Source organism: Pleurodeles waltl, chromosome 2_1 (assembly GCF_031143425.1).
Source record: "Pleurodeles waltl isolate 20211129_DDA chromosome 2_1, aPleWal1.hap1.20221129, whole genome shotgun sequence".
Taxonomy (NCBI): Eukaryota; Metazoa; Chordata; class Amphibia; order Caudata; family Salamandridae; genus Pleurodeles; species Pleurodeles waltl.
The window spans coordinates 165468003-165491990 of record NC_090438.1 but is presented as its reverse complement, the minus strand read 5'-3'; the positions used below and the strand labels follow the sequence as shown (position 1 = coordinate 165491990).

The following is a 23988-nucleotide window of genomic DNA, read 5'->3' as shown; positions in this document are numbered from 1 at the left end:
AGTGCTGTGTGACTACAGCGGTAGAGAGCCTGGCTTCTAGACCCTGCCTACACTTCACTAAGAGGGGATACCCGGACCTGGTATAAGGTGTAAGTACCATAGGTACCCACCACGCACCAGGCCAGCTTCCTACAAGTATATTTTTCAAATATACAAAATAAAATTAATTACAATACAAATGCACTTTCTAACAAGTCAAACAACTGTAAACTGACACCTTTTGAGATTCCCACAACAAACTGGTGTAGAAGGAAAACAACATTTACAATAGAGAGTAAATATGCTTAAATTATTTATACGTACTGCAGTCTGATTTGTTAAAAGGACTGCAAAATACGGTACTATGTAGGACAACTCAATCACTAACCTGTAGCAACAGTTTGCAGACTGGACTTGCTGTCTAGTTTTTGGGTTAAAAGGTTCACCCATTTCCCTAGAGCATTACAGGAAGGCTTTGATAATGGAAGTAGCTATAATAATTCCCTGTTACAAAACTGACCAGTGCAATTCAAAGTTCCACATGTTGGCCTTCTGAATAAAAGCCAACATGTGCTATACCCAATGCCAAATGGGCCACACTATTAACTCAGCATCAGCCAGGTACAAGGACGTGTTAGCTAGGCCTGATTTTTTAAAGTGGAAGAGGAAATACATACTCTCCTTGACTGCAGGGTTATGCGGGTCCAGGTGCTCTAAGACCTCAAGTGCCAAATTGTTAGACCAAGTTGCCTGGGGTTAGGTGCCTGATTGTGCCTTGGTTCAGAGTGAGAAGGTCCAGCCAGTTGAAGAGCTTCTCATTAGGGACAACGGACATCTCGGGGAGGATCAAGAACAAGAGTTGTCAAGGACATGTGCGAATCACTAGAATGAGAGTGAGCAACGTTTGTAGGAAGTTTCAGAATTCACATTCAAAAGGTGGATGTATGGTATTAGGACTTGTGGGTGGAGTTCCTATTCATGGACTTGTTGCTGCATCCTGATGAGTGGGTCTAAAAACTAATTGTCTACTCTTGATTGTACTCCGCCAGTAGGTGGATCCAATGATGAAGTGCCCAACGTCAAATGTCTGTGCTTATATGAGAAAACTACACTTTGCATTTGCAGACGATACATGGCTGTCATGTACGAGGACTAATGTTTGCTAAACTCCCGAAAAAAGGCCATGAAAGCTAGCTGGATGGACAGGAACTCGAGGTAATTGATAAGGAGAACCCTTTGTCGTGGTGATGCTCTCCCTTGTCCTGAGAGTGAGGTGCCTGAGGTATTCTTCACCAGCAGAACGGGGTCTGTAAAGGTCCAGACCTGCAACAAATTGTTGCTGTTCAAGCACTGCTGACAGTGATGGGTGCTGGCTTGTATCAACACCAAATCCTCCAAATGACCCTCCGCTTGTGACCATTGTGCAGCATAGCATGGGGGACTAAGGCTAATCAGGAGCCCATAATTCCAGGAAGAGACATAACTATTCTTGCTTTGCTGGCTGTAAAAGAGGCAATATCTGCCAGAATGCCTGCAACGTGCTTGGGCAGACCTTGCCAGTGACTGAATTAATAAGGGCTGAATCTGAAGGGGCTGCAGGTGGGACTTGGCAGTATTTATGGTGAACTCCAGACTCTGGAGTAGGGATATAGTGACTTGGTGGGAGAAAGACACTTGCTTGCATTCACTCTTGCTCAGCCAACTGCCAAGGTAGAGGAAAACGTGAGTGCTGCCCTTTTGAGATGGGAAGCTATCTCAGCTAGGCATTTGGTGAATACCCTGGGGGATGTAGCAACACTGAATGGTAGCACTTTGAACTGAAAGTAGACATTTACCATAAAACAATGACGAAGAGCAGGATGGGTGGGTATGTAGAATTAAGTGTCCCTCAGACTGAGTGCCAACATGAAGTCTCCTTGCTGGAGCATCAGGATGATATTAAGCAGTGTTATTTTTTGGAAATGTTTCGAGGGGATGTTTTTGTTAGAGGGCCTGAAGTCTAGTATGGGCCCTAGAAACCTGCCCTTTTTGGGGATTGGAAAGTGCAGAGAATACAAGCCCTTGCTGTGATGCTGCAGTGGTTCTAACTGCTCCCTTGAGGATGATTGTTCGGGTGTGTTTGCCGGGTGGAATGTTCGGGGAGGTTGAGTTCCTTGCAGTATCCATTTTCCATGATGAAAAGAAACTATTTGGAGATGATCTCTTATCAACAAGGAAGAAACCTGTGTGGTCTCCCCGTGACTTGTTGTATGATCAAGGGAGGTGAAGGTAGGCACTGCTTTGAGGAGGTGGCCCCTGTTGTTGAGTCGACTTTGACCCTGCAGCTGGTTTTGTTACCTCTGTAGGCCCCTTTGGAATACCCCCAAGTTGACTACTGGTGGTATGACTGTCGCCACGGAAAGGAGGTGTCAGTGTCTGGGGAGGTGGTCACTCTGCCTACTTTGAACCTCCCCGCCCCATAGAGAGGATGTCTGAAGGGCACCCATCGCCTTGGCTGTGTCCTTGAAGTTTTTTCGAGCATAGAGTCTGCCCTTCAGTTCGAAGAGAAATTCACCACTGAATGGCAGGTTTCAAAGATGCTGCTATACCTCTGGTTTAAGTCCTGAGACTTGGAGCCAGATGGGAGATCTTACCAGGAGACTGGTATCAACTTCTCTGGCTATGGTGTCGGTCAGATCTAGAATGCAGCATACAGTGGCATTAGACTCAGTCTTGCTCTCCGTTAGCAGCTGTTGCCCACTCTGCCCATCCTCCTCGCAGAGGCATGCGGACTGCCAGCAAGAGGGTTACCGTCGCAAAGCAAGAGCGCCTTTATGTGTTTTCTTATGTTTCAAAATGCCTAGGGCGCTGGCTTCCCACCTGTTCAAGCCTGGTGTTTCCAACAGTCCCTGTAGGGTAGTGTGTATTGCGGACCAGCAAAAGTGAAGTGGCGCAGATCCACCTCTTCTTGGACAGCATGGGCATGTGAGGTGTGCCATAGGATAGTACTTATTCAGACAGGCTGGGGTTAGGTATGCTCTGTGTAGGAGGTAAAACTGTTTATTCTAGAAACAGGAGTTGCGGGAGACCTTCCTGGGATGGGATAGTGCTGTTCCCCATTCCCTATCGGTTAGTTCCCTGCCCAGGTCCATCTCCCATTGAAACCTGAGTGAATCCAAGGGTGCACAGTCAACGTCCAGTATGGCTTTATAAAGCCAGGTTGTGAGGTGACAACCAGGACCCATGGTGTATATTGTTTGTATGACTGGATGGTGCTGTGGTTCAATCTCTGCTTATCCCCAGAGTGTCCGTATAGTACAGCATAGTTGACGATGGGTGAGAAATTGCCCTGGTGATATATTGTTAGTCTCCGTGAGCTGGTCAAATATGACTAAGCAGCCATCAAGATATAGGTCGTCTATTACAACAATGCTAATGGTTGTTCACTCTGCTAAGTGACGGGATGTGTAGTGTCCTGGGGACCAGGGCAGTCCCACCAGTGGAATATTAGGTGCATAGCACGGTCTGTTTTGGCAGAGAGTATATATCCATAGCACGCAGGTGTGGACTATTGAGACATGCAATGGCCAGGAAGCGGGGGGCATCAGTCTTGCGAATAAGAGGCTGCGGATAGTGACTGTTTCGAGAGGGCCCGGAGGACAGACAGCCTGGACAATATAGCGGCCAGCTGTCCATTGCAACAGCCACTGAAGCTACACTGCTAGAAAGTAATCCTCAAACACAGGCGCTACTAGCCCGCCTCGGGGGGTGTTGCAACTTCAAAAATCGCTACTCTGTGGCACTTTCTGCACCCGATTAGAGGACACATCAGTGTATCTAGCTCTCTGAAGAAAGCACAGAGGGGGTGAAGGGTCACTGGAAGGTTCAGAAACTAATAACAGTCTGGGGAGGATGAGCATTTTCATGAGTGCTATCCTTCCTATGAGGGCTAAGGGAAGGGGCTACCATAATGCCTTCTGTGCTCTGATGCCTGCCATCGCTCTACACAGATTGCCCTTATATAGATCTTCTGGGGTTTGATAAAGCCGCGTCCCGGGAGATCGTTCCACCTGTGGACCTCACTGAAGGTGGGTGGGGCCTAAACAAACATCAGGGCAAAGGGTCTTTAGGTGGAAAGGGTAGATCACTGACTTGGCCCAGTTGATTCGTAAGCCCAAAGCGACAGCAAATTCTTCCAATGTGCTATATAGCGAGGTATGGGGCATTCTGATACCCTGGCAGTATACCAACATATCAACTGAATACAACAAGGTCACATGTACTCGGTCGGCCAATGGAATGCCCCAGCGATCCCCCTCCTGTCGGAATCTGATCGCCACAGACTCCATTGCAATGCAAACAGGAAGGGAGATAGTAAGCAACCCTGGCAGGTACCTCGCTAGAATGGGAACGAGTTGGAGACTAAAGGTCCCAGCTGGACCTGTGATGACAGTACATTATAGAGGAGGCGGGTACATGCCAACAGGCGTTCTCCCACACCTACCCGGGAAAATACCTGGAATAGATATTCCCATTGTAGTGTGTGAAACGCCTTCTGCACATCTGTAGGAAGTTGGCTCTGTATGTGCTATTTCAAAGTAAGGAATAGCATGCACAGAGTCCAAGGGTTCCCCTTAGAGGTAAAATAGTGGTAAAAATAGATAATACTAATGCTCTATTTTGTGGTAGTGTGGTCGAGCAGTAGGCTTATCCAAGGAGTAGTGTTAAGCATTTGTTGTACATACACATAGACAATAAATGAGGTACACACACTCAGAGACAAATCCAGCCAATAGGTTTTGTTATAGAAAAATATATTTTCTTAGTTTATTTTAAGAACCACAGGTTCAAATTTAACATGTAATATCTTGTTTGAAAGGTATTGCAGGTAAGTACATTAGGAACTTTGAATCATTTCAATTGCATGTATACTTTTCAAGTTATTCACAAATAGCTATTTCAAAAGTGGACACTTAGTGCAATTTTCACAGTTCCTGGGGGAGGTAAGTTTTTGGTTAGTTTTACCAGGTAAGTAAGACACTTACAGGGTTCAGTTCTTGGTCCAAGGTAGCCCACCGTTGGGGGTTCAGAGCAACCCCAAAGTCACCACACCAGCAGCTCAGGGCCGGTCAGGTGCAGAGTTCAAAGTGGTGCCCAAAACGCATAGGCTATAATGGAGAGAAGGGGGTGCCCCGGTTCCGGTCTGCTTGCAGGTAAGTACCCGCGTCTTCGGAGGGCAGACCAGGGGGGTTTTGTAGGGCACCGGGGGGGACACAAGCCCACACAGAAATTGCACCCTCAGCAGCGCGGGGGCGGCCGGGTGCAGTGTAGAAACAAGCGTCGGGTTTTCAATGTTAGTCTATGAGAGACCAAGGGATCTCTTCAGCGCTGCAGGCAGGCAAGGGGGGGGCTTCCTCGGGGAAACCTCCACTTGGGCAAGGGAGAGGGACTCCTGGGGGTCACTTCTCCAGTGAAAGTCCGGTCCTTCAGGTCCTGGGGGCTGCGGGTGCAGGGTCTTTTCCAGGCGTCGGGACTTAGGTTTCAGAGAGTCGCGGTCAGGGGAAGCCTCTGGATTCCCTCTGCAGGCGGCGCTGTGGGGGCTCAGGGGGGACAGGTTTTGGTACTCACAGTCGTAGAGTAGTCCGGGGGTCCTCCCTGAGGTGTTGGTTCTCCACCAGCCGAGTCGGGGTCGCCGGGTGCAGTGTTGCAAGTCTCATGCTTCTTGCGGGGAGTTGCAGGGTTCTTTAAAGCTGCTTCTTGAAACAAAGTTGCAGTCTTTTTGGAGCAGGTCCGCTGTCCTCGGGAGTTTCTTGTCGTCGTCGAAGTAGGGCAGTCCTCAGAGGATTCAGAGGTCGCTGGTCCCTTTGGAAGGCGTCGCTGGAGCAGAGTTCTTTGGAAGGCAGGAGACAGGCCGGTGAGTTTCTGGAGCCAAGGCAGTTGTTGTCTTCTGGTCTTCCTCTGCAGGGGTTTTCAGCTAGGCAGTCCTTCTTCTTGTAGTTGCAGGAATCTAATTTTCTAGGGTTCAGGGTAGCCCTTAAATACTAAATTTAAGGGCGTGTTTAGGTCTGGGGGGTTAGTAGCCAATGGCTACTAGCCCTGAGGGTGGGTACACCCTCTTTGTGCCTCCTCCCAAGGGGAGGGGGTCACAATCCTAACCCTATTGGGGGAATCCTCCATCTGCAAGATGGAGGATTTCTAAAAGTTAGAGTCACTTCAGCTCAGGACACCTTAGGGGCTGTCCTGACTGGCCAGTGACGACTCCTTGTTGCTTTCTTTGTTCCCTCCAGCCTTGCCGCCAAAAGTGGGGGCCGTGGCCGGAGGGGGCGGGCAACTCCACTAAGCTGGAGTGCCCTGCTGGGCTGTGACAAAAGGGTGAGCCTTTGAGGCTCACCGCCAGGTGTTACAGTTCCTGCCTGGGGGAGGTGTTAGCATCTCCACCCAGTGCAGGCTTTGTTACTGGCCTCAGAGTGACAAAGGCACTCTCCCCATGGGGCCAGCAACATGTCTCTAGTGTGGCAGGCTGCTGGAACTAGTCAGCCTACACAGACAGTCGGTTAAGTTTCAGGGGGCACCTCTAAGGTGCCCTCTGGGGTGTATTTTGCAATAAAATGTACACTGGCATCAGTGTGCATTTATTGTGCTGAGAAGTTTGATACCAAACTTCCCAATTTTCAGTGTAGCCATTATGGTGCTGTGGAGTTCGTGTTTGACAAACTCCCAGACCATATACTCTTATGGCTACCCTGCACTTACAATGTCTAATGTTTTGTTTAGACACTGTAGGGGTACCATGCTCATGCACTGGTACCCTCACCTATGGTATAGTGCACCCTGCCTTAGGGCTGTAAGGCCTGCTAGAGGGGTGACTGACCTATACTTGCATAGGCAGTGAGAGGCTGGCATGGCACCCTGAGGGGAGTGCCATGTCGACTTACTCGTTTTGTTCTCACTAGCACACACAAGCTGGCAAGCAGTGTGTCTGTGCTGAGTGAGAGGTCTCCAGGGTGGCATAAGACATGCTGCAGCCCTTAGAGACCTTCCTTGGCATCAGGGCCCTTGGTACTAGAAGTACCAGTTACAAGGGACTTATCTGGATGCCAGGGTCTGCCAATTGTGGATACAAAAGTACAGGTTAGGGAAAGAACACTGGTGCTGGGGCCTGGTTAGCAGGCCTCAGCACACTTTCAATTGTAAACATAGCATCAGCAAAGGCAAAAAGTCAGGGGGCAACCATGCCAAGGAGGCATTTCCTTACATCAAAGATGATGGCTCCTGCATGCAGGAAAGAATTGTGGAGTTGATCCTGTATGTTAAACAGGTAACGGAGATTTTGCAAAGTATTCTGCCCCAGGTCTTCATGTACGAGGGTGGGGACTATTTGTGCAAAACTACTTTGCCTAATATTTTGTAGTTCGCCCTCAGAATAGCTATCGGTCGGTACGAGCTCCGGGTAGCTGAGTCTCGATAAGGCTTAAGCATAGAGGTAAGGAGGTTCAATCATGGGGACTGACAAACCCTGGGTTCCTTTAAAATCCCCATGTGGTGAAAAAAAGGACACAAATGTGGTATGGTTTGCCTTTGTGGGGACAAAAAGCTAGGAGCTATTACGATCAAACTGTCCAAACAATAAAAGAAAAAAAGGCTCAACAAAGAAAGGAGGTTAGGCGCAGCGATTAAGACCATGTTTCCATCCATCCGTCAATCGTATATCTCTCCCTTAGTTACCCACAGACACGAGCATACAATTGAATAATGGCTGACTTGTATACATATTTAACCTCTAAACTCAAGCATTATGTTCCTACTAAGCTACTTTGCAGTAAATATCAAGCTTTACTGACAGTCGGCAAATTCTGGTTATTCCCCAAGGGGAACTCTTTACAAAAAAAGTGTTGACAGTGAAAATTCTGGCTTTTCACAAAGGGAAGTTGTTCCTCTTCAGTTCAGCCTTCCCCGTCCTGAATGAACCTTCGAAATGGCAGAAGATAGGTATCTTAAGTTACAGAACTCAGTAAGAAACTGAAGGCTAGTTTATTTGCTTATTTAGCATTTTAAGACCAGCAAAAAGAGACCCTGTTTAAGTAGTGGTCACTTCAAAAAATTGTGTCGGTCAGGACTGATCGCGTCAAAGAAAATTTATCTTGCCAAGTGTCGACATACTGGCTCCATTGTATGTGTTAATTCTGGCTCCAACTCGGATAATAAGAAACAGACAAAAATTTGGCAAGTGAAATTAAGAAATTAATTTGATCTTTAAAACATACACAGTATTATTTAACAAAATTTTAATTATTCAAAAAGGCACTGAGAGGGTTTATTTCAAAATGCTTACCTGTACTGGTATGGAAATGTTTTGAACATTCCCCATAGTTCCTCAGACATGCATGCATTGCCCTCCATCAATGACAAAGAAGGTAGCAATACTTGGTCTGTGATACTGAGCAAACAACTAAACAGTACTTCCTAGAAGAAATGAAATAGCACATATTACAAAGGCATTTACTTTCCTATGTAAAAAGTCAAATACATCAGAAAAAAGAACCTCAGTCAATCCTAAGGGGGTAGCTGGTTTGAGAGCAAGTACATGCGAAGCAAGCTTGGTTCGAATACTCTCAGTGGCAAAGTGCACAATCAACATGTGGCTTTCATTTGAAAATAGATGAATAGCAGTAATGCAGAAAATAAGTCAAGGCTTCTTAAGTCTGACCATATTCTTATTGGTTAGTGAAGGAAAGTGGATTATTTGGAGAGGACAAAATAAATAAACCTGTGCTTAATCCCTGATAACGTGAGACGAAATAGTCAGGATCAAATCAAAGGCAATGTATAAAGTATTTAAGCAGTGCACACACAGTGGAAAAAGTTAAATGAAACACACAAACTCCACAACCAAGTTTAAAATAAAGAGAAAATCAAGAACCAAAAATCCAATAAGGGAAACCAGCGATATGAATTATTAAAGTATCACCAAAAAGCACAAAACTCCAATGATAGTCTATGGAAACAGCAGCCCAGGACTTACGCACAATTGGAGGCAGACTGCGATAGAGCTCTGGTTAGCTACAGCAAATGGACTGGTGCTGGTGAAATTCTTAAGTCAACAGTTCAAAAAAAGCTTCTTTGACCCATCACAGAAAGGTACTTTCTCATGTTTTGAACTGTTGAAAATTGCTCTGTCTAGTTTTAAAATAGCTTATTGCCATTTGTGTGAAAACTGTATATGCTATTTTGCTAATTCAAAGTTGTAAGGAAATGCCTCCTTGGCATGGTTACCCCCTGACTTTTTGCCTTTGCTGATGCTATGTTTTGAATTGAAAGTGTGCTGAGGCCTGCTAACCAGGCCCCAGCACCAGTGTTCTTTCCCTAACCTGTACTTTTGATTCCACAATTGGCACACCCTGGCACCCAGATAAGTCCCTTGTAACTGGTACCTCTGGTACCAAGGGCCCTGATGCCAGGGAAGGTCTCTAAGGGCTGCAGCATGTATTATGCCACCCTAAAGACCCCTCACCCAGCACAGACACACTGCTTACCAGCTTCTGTGTGCTAGTGAGAACAAAATGAGTAAGTCGACATGGCACTCCCCTCAGGGTGCCATGCCAGCCTCTCACTGCCTATGCAGTATAGGTAAGACACCCCTCAAGCAGGCCTTACAGCCCTAAGGCAGGGTGCACTATACCATAGGTGAGGGTACCAGTGCATGAGCACTGTGCCCCTACAGTGTCTAAGCAAAACCTTAGACATTGTAAGTGCAGGGTAGCCAAAGGGTATATGGTCTGGGAGTCTGTTTTACACGAACTCCACAGCACCATAATGGCTACACTGAAAACTGGGAAGTTTGGTGTAAGGAAATGCCTCCTTGGCATGGTTGCCCCCTGACTTTTTGCCTTTGCTGATGCTATGTTTACAATTGAAAGTGTGCTGAGGCCTGCTAACCAGGCCCCAGCACCAGTGTTCTTTCCCTAACCTGTACTTTTGTATCCACAATTGGCAGACCCTGGCATCCAGATAAGTCCCTTGTAACTGGTACTTCTGGTACCAAGGGCCCTGATGCCAAGGAAGGTCTCTAAGGGCTGCAGCATGTCTTATGCCACCCTGGGGACCTCTCACTCAGCACAGACACACTGCTTGCCAGCTTGTGTGTGCTAGTGAGGACAAAACGAGTAAGTCGACATGGCACTCCCCTCAGGGTGCCATGCCAGCCTCTCACTGCCTATGCAGTATAGGTAAGACACCCCTCTAGCAGGCCTTACAGCCCTAAGGCAGGGTGCACTATACCATAGGTGAGGGTACCAGTGCATGAGCATGGTACCCCTACAATGTCTAAACAAAACCTTAGACATTGTAAGTGCAGGGTAGCCATAAGAGTATATGGTCTGGGAGTCGGTCAAACACGAACTCCACAGCACCATAATGGCTACACTGAAAACTGGGAAGTTTGGTATCAAACTTCTCAGCACAATAAATGCACACTGATGCCAGTGTACATTTTATTGCAAAATACACCCCAGAGGGCACCTTAGAGGTGCCCCCTGAAACTTAACCGACTATCTGTGTAGGCTGACTAGTTCCAGCAGCCTGCCACACTAGAGACATGTTGCTGGCCCCATGGGGAGAGTGCCTTTGTCACTCTGAGGCCAGTAACAAAGCCTGCACTGGGTGGAGATGCTAACACCTCCCCCAGGCAGGAGCTGTAACACCTGGCGGTGAGCCTCAAAGGCTCACCCCTTTGTCACAGCACCGCAGGACACTCCAGCTAGTGGAGTTGCCCGCCCCCTCCGGCCCGGCCCCCACTTTTGGCGGCAAGGCCGGAGAAAAATAATGAGAATAACAAGGAGGAGTCACTGGCCAGTCAGGACAGCCCCTAAGGTGTCCTGAGCTGAGGTGACTCTGACTTTTAGAAATCCTCCATCTTGCAGATGGAGGATTCCCCCAATAGGGTTAGGATTGTGACCCCCTCCCCTTGGGAGGAGACACAAAGAGGGTGTACCCACCCTCAGGGCTAGTAGCCATTGGCTACTAACCCCCCAGACCTAAACACGCCCTTAAATTTAGTATTTAAGGGCTACCCTGAACCCTAGAAAATTAGATTCCTGCAACTACAAGAAGAAGGACTGCCTAGCTGAAAAACCCCTGCAGAGGAAGACCAGAAGACGACAACTGCCTTGGCTCCAGAAACTCACCGGCCTGTCTCCTGCCTTCCAAAGATCCTGCTCCAGCGACGCCTTCCAAAGGGACCAGCGACCTCGACATCCTCTGAGGACTGCCCCTGCTTCGAAAAGACAAGAAACTCCAGAGGACAGCGGACCTGCTCCAAGAAAGGCTGCAACTTTGTTTCCAGCAGCCTTGAAAAAACCCTGCAAGCTCCCCGCAAGAAGCGTGAGACTTTCAACACTGCACCCGGCGACCCCGACTCGGCTGGTGGAGATCCAACACCTCAGGAGGGACCCCAGGACTACTCTGATACTGTGAGTACCAAAACCTGTCCCCCCTGAGCCCCCACAGCGCCACCTGCAGAGGGAATCCCGAGGCTTCCCCTGACCGCGACTCTTTGAATCCTAAATCCCGACGCCTGGGAGAGACCCTGCACCCGCAGCCCCCAGGACCTGAAGGACCGGACTTTCGTTGGAGAAGTGACCCCCAGGAGTCCCTCTCCCTTGCCCAAGTGGAGGTTTCCCCGAGGAACCCCCCCCTTGCCTGCCTGCAGCGCTGAAGAGATCCCGAGATCTCCCATAGACTAACACTACAAACCCGACGCTTGTTTCTACACTGCACCCGGCCGCCCCCGCGCTGCTGAGGGTGAAATTCCTGTGTGGGCTTGTGTCCCCCCCGGTGCCCTACAAAACCCCCCTGGTCTACCCTCCGAAGACGTGGGTACTTACCTGCAAGCAGACCGGAACCGGGGCACCCCCTTCTCTCCATTCTAGCCTATGCGTTTTGGGCACCGCTTTGAACTCTGCACCTGACCGGCCCTGAGCTGCTGGTGTGGTGACTTTGGGGTTGCTCTGAACCCCCAACGGTGGGCTACCTTGGACCAAGAACTGAACCCTGTAAGTGTCTTACTTACCTGGTAAAACTAACAAAAACTTACCTCCCCCAGGAACTGTGAAAATTGCACTAAGTGTCCACTTTTAAAATAGCTATTTGTCAATAACTTGTAAAGTATACATGCAATTTTTATGATTTAAAGTTCCTAAAGTACTTACCTGCAATACCTTTCAAATGAGATATTACATGTAGAATTTGAACCGGTGGTTCTTAAAATAAACTAAGAAAAGATATTTTTCTATAAACCTATTGGCTGGATTTGTCTCCGAGTGTGTGTACCTCATTTATTGTCTATGTGTATGTACAACAAATGCTTAACACTACTCCTTGGATAAGCCTACTGCTCGACCACACTACCACAAAATAGAGCATTAGTATTATCTCTTTTTACCACTATTTTACCTCTAAGGGGAACCCTTGGACTCTGTGCATGCTATTCCTTACTTTGAAATAGCGCATACAGAGCCAACTTCCTACATTGGTGGATCAGCGGTGGGGTACAAGACTTTGCATTTGCTGGACTACTCAGCCAATACCTGATCACACGACAAATTCCAAAATTGTCATTAGAAATTGATTTTTGCAATTTGAAAAGTTTTCTAAAGTCTTAAAAGACCTGCTAGGGCCTTGTGTTAGATCCTGTTTAGCATTTCTTTTAGAGTTTAAAAGTTTGTAAAAGTTTGAATTAGATTCTAGAACCAGTTGTAGATTCTTAAAAAGTATTCCAACTTTTAGAAGCAAAATGTCCAGCACAGATGTGACTGTGGTGGAACTCGACACCACACCTTACCTCCATCTTAAGATGAGGGAGCTAAGGTCACTCTGTAAAATAAAGAAAATAACAATGGGCCCCAAACATACCAAAATACAGCTCCAGGAGCTTTTGGCAGAGTTTGAAAAGGCCAACCCCTCTGAGGGTGGCAACTCAGAGGAAGAAGATAGTGACTTGGAGGAAAATTCCCCCCTACCAGTCCTATCTAGGGAGAACAGGGTCCCTCAAACCCTGACTCCAAAAATAATAGTCAGAGATGCTGGTTCCCTCACAGGAGAGACCAACACCTCTGAAATCACTGAGGATAACCCCAGTGAAGAGGACATCCAGTTAGCCAGGATGGCCAAAAGATTGGCTTTGGAAAGACAGATCCTAGCCATAGAGAGGGAAAGACAAGAGATGGGCCTAGGACCCATCAATGGTGGCAGCAACATAAATAGGGTCAGAGATTCTCCTGACATGTTGAAAATCCCTAAAGGGATTGTAACTAAATATGAAGATGGTGATGACATCACCAAATGGTTCACAGCTTTTGAGAGGGCTTGTGTAACCAGAAAAGTGAACAGATCTCACTGGGGTGCTCTCCTTTGGGAAATGTTCACAGGAAAGTGTAGGGATAGACTCCTCACACTCTCTGGACAAGATGCAGAATCTTATGACCTCATGAAGGGTACCCTGATTGAGGGCTTTGGATTCTCCACTGAGGAGTATAGGATTAGATTCAGGGGGGCTCAAAAATCCTCGAGCCAGACCTGGGTTGACTTTGTAGACTACTCAGTGAAAACACTAGATGGTTGGATTCAAGGCAGTGGTGTAAGTAATTATGATGGGCTGTACAATTTATTTGTGAAAGAACACCTGTTAAGTAATTGTTTCAATGATAAACTGCATCAGCATCTGGTAGACCTAGGACCAATTTCTCCCCAAGAATTAGGAAAGAAGGCGGACCATTGGGTCAAGACAAGGGTGTCCAAGACTTCAACAGGGGGTGACCAAAAGAAAGGGGTCACAAAGACTCCCCAGGGGAAGGGTGATGAGACAACCAAAACTAAAAATAGTAAAGAGTCTTCTACAGGCCCCCAAAAACCTGCACAGGAGGGTGGGCCCAGAGCCTCTTCACAAAACAATGGGTACAAGGGTAAAAACTTTGATCCCAAAAAGGCCTGGTGTCATAGCTGTAAACAGCATGGACACCAAACTGGAGACAAGGCCTGTCCCAAGAAAGGTTCCACTCCAAACTCCCATCCAGGTAACACTGGTATGGCTAGTCTCCAAGTGGGATCAACAGTGTGCCCAGAGCAAATCAGGGTCCACACTGAAGCTACTCTAGTTTCTGAGGGTGGGGTGGATTTAGCCACACTAGCTGTCTGGCCGCCTAACATGCAAAAATACAGACAGCAACTCTTAATTAATGGGACTAGAATAGAGGGCCTGAGGGATACAGGTGCCAGTGTCACCATGGTGACAGAGAAACTTGTTTCCCCTGGCCAATACCTGACTGGAAAAACTTACACAGTCACCAACGCTGACAATCAGAGAAAAGTACATCCCATGGCAATGGTTACTTTAGAATGGGGAGGGGTCAATGGCCTGAAACAGGTGGTGGTCTCCTCAAATATCCCAGTGGACTGTCTGCTTGGAAATGACCTGGAGTCCTCAGCATGGGCTGAGGTAGAACTAAAAACCCATGCAGCAATGCTGGGTATCCCTGAACTGGTGTGTGTGAAAACAAGAGCACAGTGCAAGGCACAGGGTGAACAAGTAGAGCTGGAGTCTGGAAGAATGGCCCAGCCTACCAAGAGAACAGGAAAGTCAGTTGGGAAACCAACTGCAACACAGCAAAAGAAAGGGAACCTCTCTTCTCAGGAAGAAGTTCTGCCCTCTGAGGGAACTGAGCCTTTGGAGCTTGAACCTTATCAGGTTGAGCTCTTAGGCCCAGGGGGACCCTCAAGGGAGGAGCTGTGTAAGGGACAAGAAACCTGTCCCTCTCTTGAAGGCCTTAGGCAGCAAGCTGCTGAAGAGTCCAAGGGCAAGAAAAATGGAATGCATAGGGTCTATTGGGAAGATGGACTCCTGTACACTGAGGCCAGAGACCCCAAACCAGGTGCCACTAGGAGAGTGGTAGTGCCTCAGCTGTTCAGAGAGTTCATCCTAACATTGGCCCATGACATTCCCCTTGCTGGACATTTGGGACAAACCAAGACGTGGGAGAGGTTAGTCAACCACTTCTACTGGCCCAATATGTCCAACATGGTTAAGGAGTTTTGACTCTCCTGCCCCACCTGTCAAGCCAGTGGTAAGACAGGTGGGCACCCAAAGGCCCCCCTCATTCCACTTCCAGTGGTGGGGGTCCCCTTTGAAAGAGTGGGTGTGGACATAGTTGGTCCACTGGAACCTCCCACAGCCTCAGGAAATATGTATATCCTGGTAGTAGTGGATCATGCTACTAGGTATCCTGAAGCTATTCCCCTTAGGTCGACTACTGCCCCTGCAGTAGCTAAGGCCCTCATTGGTATCTTTACCAGAGTGGGTTTCCCTAAGGAGGTGGTGTCTGACAGAGGTACCAACTTCATGTCAGCATACCTGAAACATATGTGGAATGAGTGTGGAGTGACTTATAAATTCACTACACCTTACCATCCACAAACTAATGGCTTAGTTGAGGGATTCAACAAGACATTAAAGGGCATGATCATGGGGCTCCCAGAAAAACTCAAAAGGAGATGGGATGTCCTCTTGCCATGTCTGCTTTTCGCTTACAGAGAGGTGCCACAGAAGGGAGTAGGATTCTCACCCTTTGAACTTCTGTTTGGTCATCCTGTAAGGGGACCACTTGCTCTTGTTAAAGAAGGCTGGGAGAGACCTCTCCATGAGCCTAAACAAGACATAGTGGACTATGTACTTGGCCTTCGCTCTAGAATGGCAGAGTACATGGAAAAGGCAACCAAAAACCTTGAGGCCAGCCAACAGCTCCAGAAGTTTTGGTATGACCAAAAGGCTGCACTGGTTGAGTTCCAACCAGGGCAGAAAGTCTGGGTTCTGGAGCCTGTGGCTCCCAGGGCACTCCAGGACAAATGGAGTGGCCCTTACCCAGTACTAGAAAGGAAGAGTCAGGTCACCTACCTGGTGGACCTGGGCACAAGCAGGAGCCCCAAGAGGGTGATCCATGTGAACCGCCTTAAGCTCTTCCATGACAGGGCTGATGTGAATCTGTTGATGGTAACAGATGAGGATCAGGAGGCAGAGAGTGAACCTCTCCCTGATCTTCTGTCATCAGACCCAAAAGATGGCACAGTAGATGGAGTGATCTACTCAGACACCCTCTCTGGCCAACAGCAAGCTGATTGTAGGAGAGTCCTACAACAGTTTCCTGAACTCTTCTCCTTAACCCCTGGTCAGACACACCTGTGTACCCATGATGTGGACACAGGAGACAGCATGCCTGTCCAGAACAAAATCTTTAGACAATCTGACCATGTTAAGGAAAGCATCAAGGTGGAAGTCCACAAGATGCTGGAATTGGGAGTAATTGAGCGCTCTGACAGCCCCTGGGCTAGCCCAGTGGTCTTAGTCCCCAAACCTCACACCAAAGATGGAAAGAAAGAGATGAGGTTTTGTGTGGACTACAGAGGGCTCAATTCTGTCACCAAGACAGATGCTCATCCAATTCCAAGAGCTGATGAGCTCATAGATAAATTAGGTGCTGCCAAATTCTTAAGTACCTTTGACTTGACAGCAGGGTACTGGCAAATAAAAATGGCACCTGGAGCAAAAGAGAAAACATCATTCTCCACACCTGATGGGCATTATCAGTTTACTGTTATGCCCTTTGGTTTAAAGAATGCCCCTGCCACCTTCCAAAGGTTGGTGAATCAAGTCCTTGCTGGCTTGGAGTCCTTTAGCACAGCTTATCTTGATGATATTGCTGTCTTTAGCTCCACCTGGCAGGATCACCTGGTCCACCTGAAGAAGGTTTTGAAGGCTCTGCAATCTGCAGGCCTCTCTATCAAGGCATCCAAATGCCAGATAGGGCAGGGAACTGTGGTTTACTTGGGCCACCTTGTAGGTGGAGGCCAAGTTCAGCCACTCCAACCCAAGATCCAGACTATTCTGGACTGGGTAGCTCCAAAAACCCAGACCCAAGTCAGGGCATTCCTTGGCTTGACTGGATATTACAGGAGGTTTGTGAAGGGATATGGATCCATTGTGACAGCCCTCACTGAACTCACCTCCAAGAAAATGCCCAAGAAAGTGAACTGGACTGTGGAATGCCAACAGGCCTTTGACACCCTGAAACAAGCAATGTGCTCAGCACCAGTTCTAAAAGCTCCAGATTATTCTAAGCAGTTCATTGTGCAGACTGATGCCTCTGAACATGGGATAGGGGCAGTTTTGTCCCAAACAAATGATGATGGCCTTGACCAGCCTGTTGCTTTCATTAGCAGGAGGTTACTCCCCAGGGAGCAGCGTTGGAGTGCCATTGAGAGGGAGGCCTTTGCTGTGGTTTGGTCCCTGAAGAAGCTGAGACCATACCTCTTTGGGACTCACTTCCTAGTTCAAACTGACCACAGACCTCTCAAATGGCTGATGCAAATGAAAGGTGAAAATCCTAAACTGTTGAGGTGGTCCATCTCCCTACAGGGAATGGACTTTATAGTGGAACACAGACCTGGGACTGCCCATGCCAATGCAGATGGCCTTTCCAGGTTCTTCCACTTAGAAAATGAAGACTCTCTTGGGAAAGGTTAGTCTCATCCTCTTTCGTTTGGGGGGGGGGGGTTGTGTAAGGAAATGCCTCCTTGGCATGGTTGCCCCCTGACTTTTTGCCTTTGCTGATGCTATGTTTACAATTGAAAGTGTGCTGAGGCCTGCTAACCAGGCCCCAGCACCAGTGTTCTTTCCCTAACCTGTACTTTTGTATCCACAATTGGCAGACCCTGGCATCCAGATAAGTCCCTTGTAACTGGTACTTCTGGTACCAAGGGCCCTGATGCCAAGGAAGGTCTCTAAGGGCTGCAGCATGTCTTATGCCACCCTGGGGACCTCTCACTCAGCACAGACACACTGCTTGCCAGCTTGTGTGTGCTAGTGAGGACAAAACGAGTAAGTCGACATGGCACTCCCCTCAGGGTGCCATGCCAGCCTCTCACTGCCTATGCAGTATAGGTAAGACACCCCTCTAGCAGGCCTTACAGCCCTAAGGCAGGGTGCACTATACCATAGGTGAGGGTACCAGTGCATGAGCATGGTACCCCTACAATGTCTAAACAAAACCTTAGACATTGTAAGTGCAGGGTAGCCATAAGAGTATATGGTCTGGGAGTCGGTCAAACACGAACTCCACAGCACCATAATGGCTACACTGAAAACTGGGAAGTTTGGTATCAAACTTCTCAGCACAATAAATGCACACTGATGCCAGTGTACATTTTATTGCAAAATACACCCCAGAGGGCACCTTAGAGGTGCCCCCTGAAACTTAACCGACTATCTGTGTAGGCTGACTAGTTCCAGCAGCCTGCCACACTAGAGACATGTTGCTGGCCCCATGGGGAGAGTGCCTTTGTCACTCTGAGGCCAGTAACAAAGCCTGCACTGGGTGGAGATGCTAACACCTCCCCCAGGCAGGAGCTGTAACACCTGGCGGTGAGCCTCAAAGGCTCACCCCTTTGCCACAGCACCGCAGGACACTCCAGCTAGTGGAGTTGCCCGCCCCCTCCGGCCCGGCCCCCACTTTTGGCGGCAAGGCCGGAGAAAAATAATGAGAATAACAAGGAGGAGTCACTGGCCAGTCAGGACAGCCCCTAAGGTGTCCTGAGCTGAGGTGACTCTGACTTTTAGAAATCCTCCATCTTGCAGATGGAGGATTCCCCCAATAGGGTTAGGATTGTGACCCCCCTCCCCTTGGGAGGAGACACAAAGAGGGTGTACCCACCCTCAGGGCTAGTAGCCATTGGCTACTAACCCCCCAGACCTAAACACGCCCTTAAATTTAGTATTTAAGGGCTACCCTGAACCCTAGAAAATTAGATTCCTGCAACAACAAGAAGAAGGACTGCCTAGCTGAAAAACCCCTGCAGAGGAAGACCAGAAGACGACAACTGCCTTGGCTCCAGAAACTCACCGGCCTGTCTCCTGCCTTCCAAAGATCCTGCTCCAGCGACGCCTTCCAAAGGGACCAGCGACCTCGACATCCTCTGAGGACTGCCCCTGCTTCGAAAAGACAAGAAACTCCCGAGGACAGCGGACCTGCTCCAAGAAAGGCTGCAACTTTGTTTCCAGCAGCCTTGAAAGAACCCTGCAAGCTCCCCGCAAGAAGCGTGAGACTTGCAACACTGCACCCGGCGACCCCGACTCGGCTGGTGGAGATCCAACACCTCAGGAGGGACCCCAGGACTACTCTGATACTGTGAGTACCAAAACCTGTCCCCCCTGAGCCCCCACAGCGCCACCTGCAGAGGGAATCCCGAGGCTTCCCCTGACCGCGACTCTTTGAATCCTAAATCCCGACGCCTGGGAGAGACCCTGCACCCGCAGCCCCCAGGACCTGAAGGACCGGACTTTCGTTGGAGAAGTGACCCCCAGGAGTCCCTCTCCCTTGCCCAAGTGGAGGTTTCCCCGAGGAACCCCCCCCTTGCCTGCCTGCAGCGCTGAAGAGATCCCGAGATCTCCCATAGACTAACACTACAAACCCGACGCTTGTTTCTACACTGCACCCGGCCGCCCCCGCGCTGCTGAGGGTGAAATTCCTGTGTGGGCTTGTGTCCCCCCCGGTGCCCTACAAAACCCCCCTGGTCTGCCCTCCGAAGACGCGGGTACTTACCTGCAAGCAGACCGGAACCGGGGCACCCCCTTCTCTCCATTCTAGCCTATGCGTTTTGGGCACCGCTTTGAACTCTGCACCTGACCGGCCCTGAGCTGCTGGTGTGGTGACTTTGGGGTTGCTCTGAACCCCCAACGGTGGGCTACCTTGGACCAAGAACTGAACCCTGTAAGTGTCTTACTTACCTGGTAAAACTAACAAAAACTTACCTCCCCCAGGAACTGTGAAAATTGCACTAAGTGTCCACTTTTAAAATAGCTATTTGTCAATAACTTGTAAAGTATACATGCAATTTTTATGATTTAAAGTTCCTAAAGTACTTACCTGCAATACCTTTCAAATGAGATATTACATGTAGAATTTGAACCGGTGGTTCTTAAAATAAACTAAGAAAAGATATTTTTCTATAAACCTATTGGCTGGATTTGTGTCTGAGTGTGTGTACCTCATTTATTGTCTATGTGTATGTACAACAAATGCTTAACACTACTCCTTGGATAAGCCTACTGCTCGACCACACTACCACAAAATAGAGCATTAGTATTATCTCTTTTTACCACTATTTTACCTCTAAGGGGAACCCTTGGACTCTGTGCATGCTATTCCTTACTTTGAAATAGCACATACAGAGCCAACTTCCTACATTTGGTATCAAACTTCTCAGCACAATAAATGCACACTGATGCCAGTGTACATTTTATTGTAAAATACACCACAGAGGGCACCTTAGAGGTGCCCCCTGAAACTTAACCGACTATCTGTGTAGGCTGACTGGTTCCAGCAGCCTGCCACACTAGAGACATGTTGCTGGCCCCATGGGGAGAGTGCCTTTGTCACTCTGAGGCCAGTAACAAAGCCTGCACTGGGTGGAGATGCTAACACCTCCCCCAGGCAGGAGCTGTAACACCTGGCGGTGAGCCTCAAAGGCTCACCCCTTTGTCACAGCACCGCAGGGCACTCCAGCTAGTGGAGTTGCCCGCCCCCTCCGGCCCCGGCCCCCACTTTTGGCGGCAAGGCCGGAGAAAATAATGAGAATAAAAAGGAGGAGTCACTGGCCAGTCAGGACAGCCCCTAAGGTGCCCTGAGCTGAGGTGACACTGACTTTTAGAAATCCTCCATCTTGCAGATGGAGGATTCCCCCAATAGGATTAGGGATGTGACCCCCTCCCCTTGGGAGGAGGCACAAAGAGGGTGTACTCACCCTCAGGGCTAGTAGCCATTGGCTACTAACCCCCCAGACCTAGACACGCTCTTAAATTTAGTATTTAAGGGCTTCCCTGAACCTAAGATTTTAGATTCCTGCAACAAGAAGAAGGACTGCCTAGCTGAAAACCCCTGCAGAGGAAGACCAGAAGACAACAACTGCCTTGGCTCCAGAAACTCACCGGCCTGTCTCCTGCCTTCCAAAGAACTCTGCTCCAGCGACGCCTTCCAAAGGGACCAGCGACCTCTGAATCCTCTGAGGACTGCCCTGCTTCGACGACGACAAGAAACTCCCGAGGACAGCAGACCTGCTCCAAAAAGACTGCAACTTTATCCAAAGGAGCGGCTTTAAAGAACCCTGCAATCTCCCTGCAAAAAGCGTGAGACTTGCAACACTGCACCCGGCGACCCCGACTCGGCTGGTGGAGAACCAACACCTCAGGGAGGACCCCCGGACTACTCTACGACTGAGTACCAAAACCTGTCCCCCCGAGCCCCCACAGCGCCGCCTGCAGAGGGAATCCCGAGGCTTCCCCTGACCGCGACTCTCTGAAACCTAAGTCCCGACGCCTGGAAAAGACCCTGCACCCGCAGCCCCCAGGACCTGAAGGACCAGACTTTCACTGGAGAAGTGACCCCCAGGAGTCCCTCTCCCTTGCCCAAGTGGAGGTTTCCCCGAGGAAGCCCCCCCTGGCCTGCCTGCAGCGCTGAAGAGATCCCTTGATCTCTCATTGACTTCCATTGCGAACCCGACGCTTGTTCTAACACTGCACCCGGCCGCCCCCGCGCCGCTGAGGGTGAAATTTCTGTGTGGGCTTGTGTCCCCCCCGGTGCCCTACAAAACCCCCCTGGTCTGCCCTCCGAAGACGCGGGTACTTACCTGCTGGCAGACTGGAACCGGGGCACCCCCTTCTCTCCATTGAAGCCTATGCGTTTTGGGCACCACTTTGAACTCTGCACCTGACCAGCCCTGAGCTGCTGGTGTGGTAACTTTGGGGTTGCTCTGAACCCCCAACGGTGGGCTACCTTGGACCAAGAACTGAACCCTGTAAGTGTCGTACTTACCTGGTAAAACTAACAAAAACTTACCTCCCCCAGGAACTGTGAAAATTGCACTGTGTCCACTTTTAAAATAGCTATTTGTGAATAACTTGAAAAGTATACATGCAATTGAAATGATTCAAAGTTCCTAATGTACTTATCTGCAATACCTTTCAAACAAGATATTACATGTTAAATTTGAACCTATGGTTCTTAAAATAAACTAAGAAAAGATATTTTTCTATACAAAACCTATTGGCTGGATTTGTCTCTGAGTGTGTGTACCTCATTTATTGTCTATGTGTATGTACAACAAATGCTTAACACTACTCCTTGGATAAGCCTACTGCTCGACCACACTACCACAAAATAGAGCATTAGTATTATCTATTTTTACCACTATTTTACCTCTAAGGGGAACCCTTGGACTCTGTGCATGCTATTCCTTACTTTGAAATAGCACATACAGAGCCAACTTCCTACAAAAGTTCTTAAAGTTCCCAAGTGAAATACCTTTCATTTAAAGTATTGTTTGTAAATCTTGAACCTGTGGTTCTTAAAATAAACTAAGAAAATATATTTTTCTATATAAAAACCTATTGGCCTGGAATTCTCTTTGAGTGTGTGTTCTCCATTTATTGCCTGTGTGTGTACAACAAATGCTTAACACTACCCTCTGATAAGCCTACTGCTCGACCACACTACCACAAAATAGAGCATTAGAATTATCTCGTTTTGCCACTATCTTCCCTCTAAGGGGAACCCTTGGACTCTGTGCATGCTATTTCTTACTTTGAAATAGTGCATACAGAGCCAACTTCCTACACCAGGGAAGCCATTTTAAGTATGTGATGGGCACTAGTCAATACGAGTTCCCCAGATACATGTTGGCTTCACTGAAAATAGGGATTTTTGGTATCAAATATCTGGTATTATTAAACCCTCACTGATTCCAGTGATGGATTTATTGATACATGCAACCAGAGGGCATATTAGAGGTGTCCCCTGAAAACCTATCAACTGCTGGTGGGCTGACTGACTAGTTTCTACCAGTCTCCCACCAACAGACAAGCTTCTGACCCTCAAGGGTGAGAGCCTTTGATCTTGGGCAGTCAGAAAAAGCTCAGGCAGGGGTGTTTACACACCCCTTCCAACAAGATGACCTGCAAATCTACATTCCAAAGCAGGGGAGCTTCAAAGAAGGCCACAGTTGGTATGCAGATATGGCTTCCCTCAAACAGTTTATGCCAACCCCCCTAACCAAGGGCCCATTTTGCACTTGGACAGGCGGGAAAATTAGCTATCCAGGAGGCATGTTGTATTTGCAGGCTAGACACACCTCTAGAGTGACCGGCCTGAAATGAAAATAGCCTTAGGAAATCCACCATCTTGTGTGTAGTGGAATTAGGAATTCTGCAACAGAGTGATGCCCATTCCCCAAAGGAAGTGTTCATCTAGGGTGCGTAGTGACCCCAGGGGTAAGCTGCCCATTGGCCATTACCCTTCACACCCCCACCTTAGTGCCCCTAAATTAGGGGACCCCTAATACCAGGACCTGCCAACCTGAAAGAAGGCGACAGACACTGAAGAGTCACAAAAGCAAGAACAGAAGGCCAGCAACTGACTTGGTTCGAGCCACGCCAGCCTGCCTGCTGTCCTCGACAATGGTGCTAAAGACTACTTGTTCTGCAACCGAGTGTGCCTGGGGGTCACTCCTGCACTGGAGTTCCGATCCTTCAGGTCCTGGGGGCTGCGGGTGCAGGGTCTTTTCCAGCCGTCGGGAAATGGAGTTCAGGCAGTCGCGGTCAGGGGGAGCCTCGGGATTCCCTCTGCAGGCGTCGCTGTGGGGACTCAGGGGGGACAACTTTCGTTACTCGCAGTCTTGGAGTCGCCGGGGGGTCCTCCCTGTAGCGTTGTTTCTTCACCAGTCGAGTCGGGGTCGCCGGGTGCAGTGTTGCAAGTCTCACGCTTCTTGCGGGGATTGCAGGGGTCTTTAAATCTGCTCCTCTGGAAACAAAGTTGCAGTCTTTGTTGAACAGGTCTGCTGTCCTTGGGAGTTTCTTGGTCTTGGTCTTTTGGAAGCAGGGCAGTCCTCTGAGGATTCAGAGGTCGCTGGTCCTGGGGAAAGCGTCGCTGGCGGGCA

At 48.7% G+C, this 23988-nt stretch overlaps 1 protein-coding gene across 2 annotated transcripts in view; it reads right to left on the bottom strand.

Annotated features, from left to right (window-relative positions):
* THOC2 (THO complex subunit 2) overlaps nucleotides 1-23988 on the bottom strand; it is a 900323-nt gene that overhangs the window by 641681 nt on the left and 234654 nt on the right. For both annotated transcript variants that reach the window (XM_069211944.1, XM_069211952.1), the window contains exon 14: nucleotides 8291-8421. In XM_069211944.1, coding sequence (XP_069068045.1) covers nucleotides 8291-8421 — 131 coding nt within the window. The remainder of the gene's footprint in view (nucleotides 1-8290; nucleotides 8422-23988) is intronic.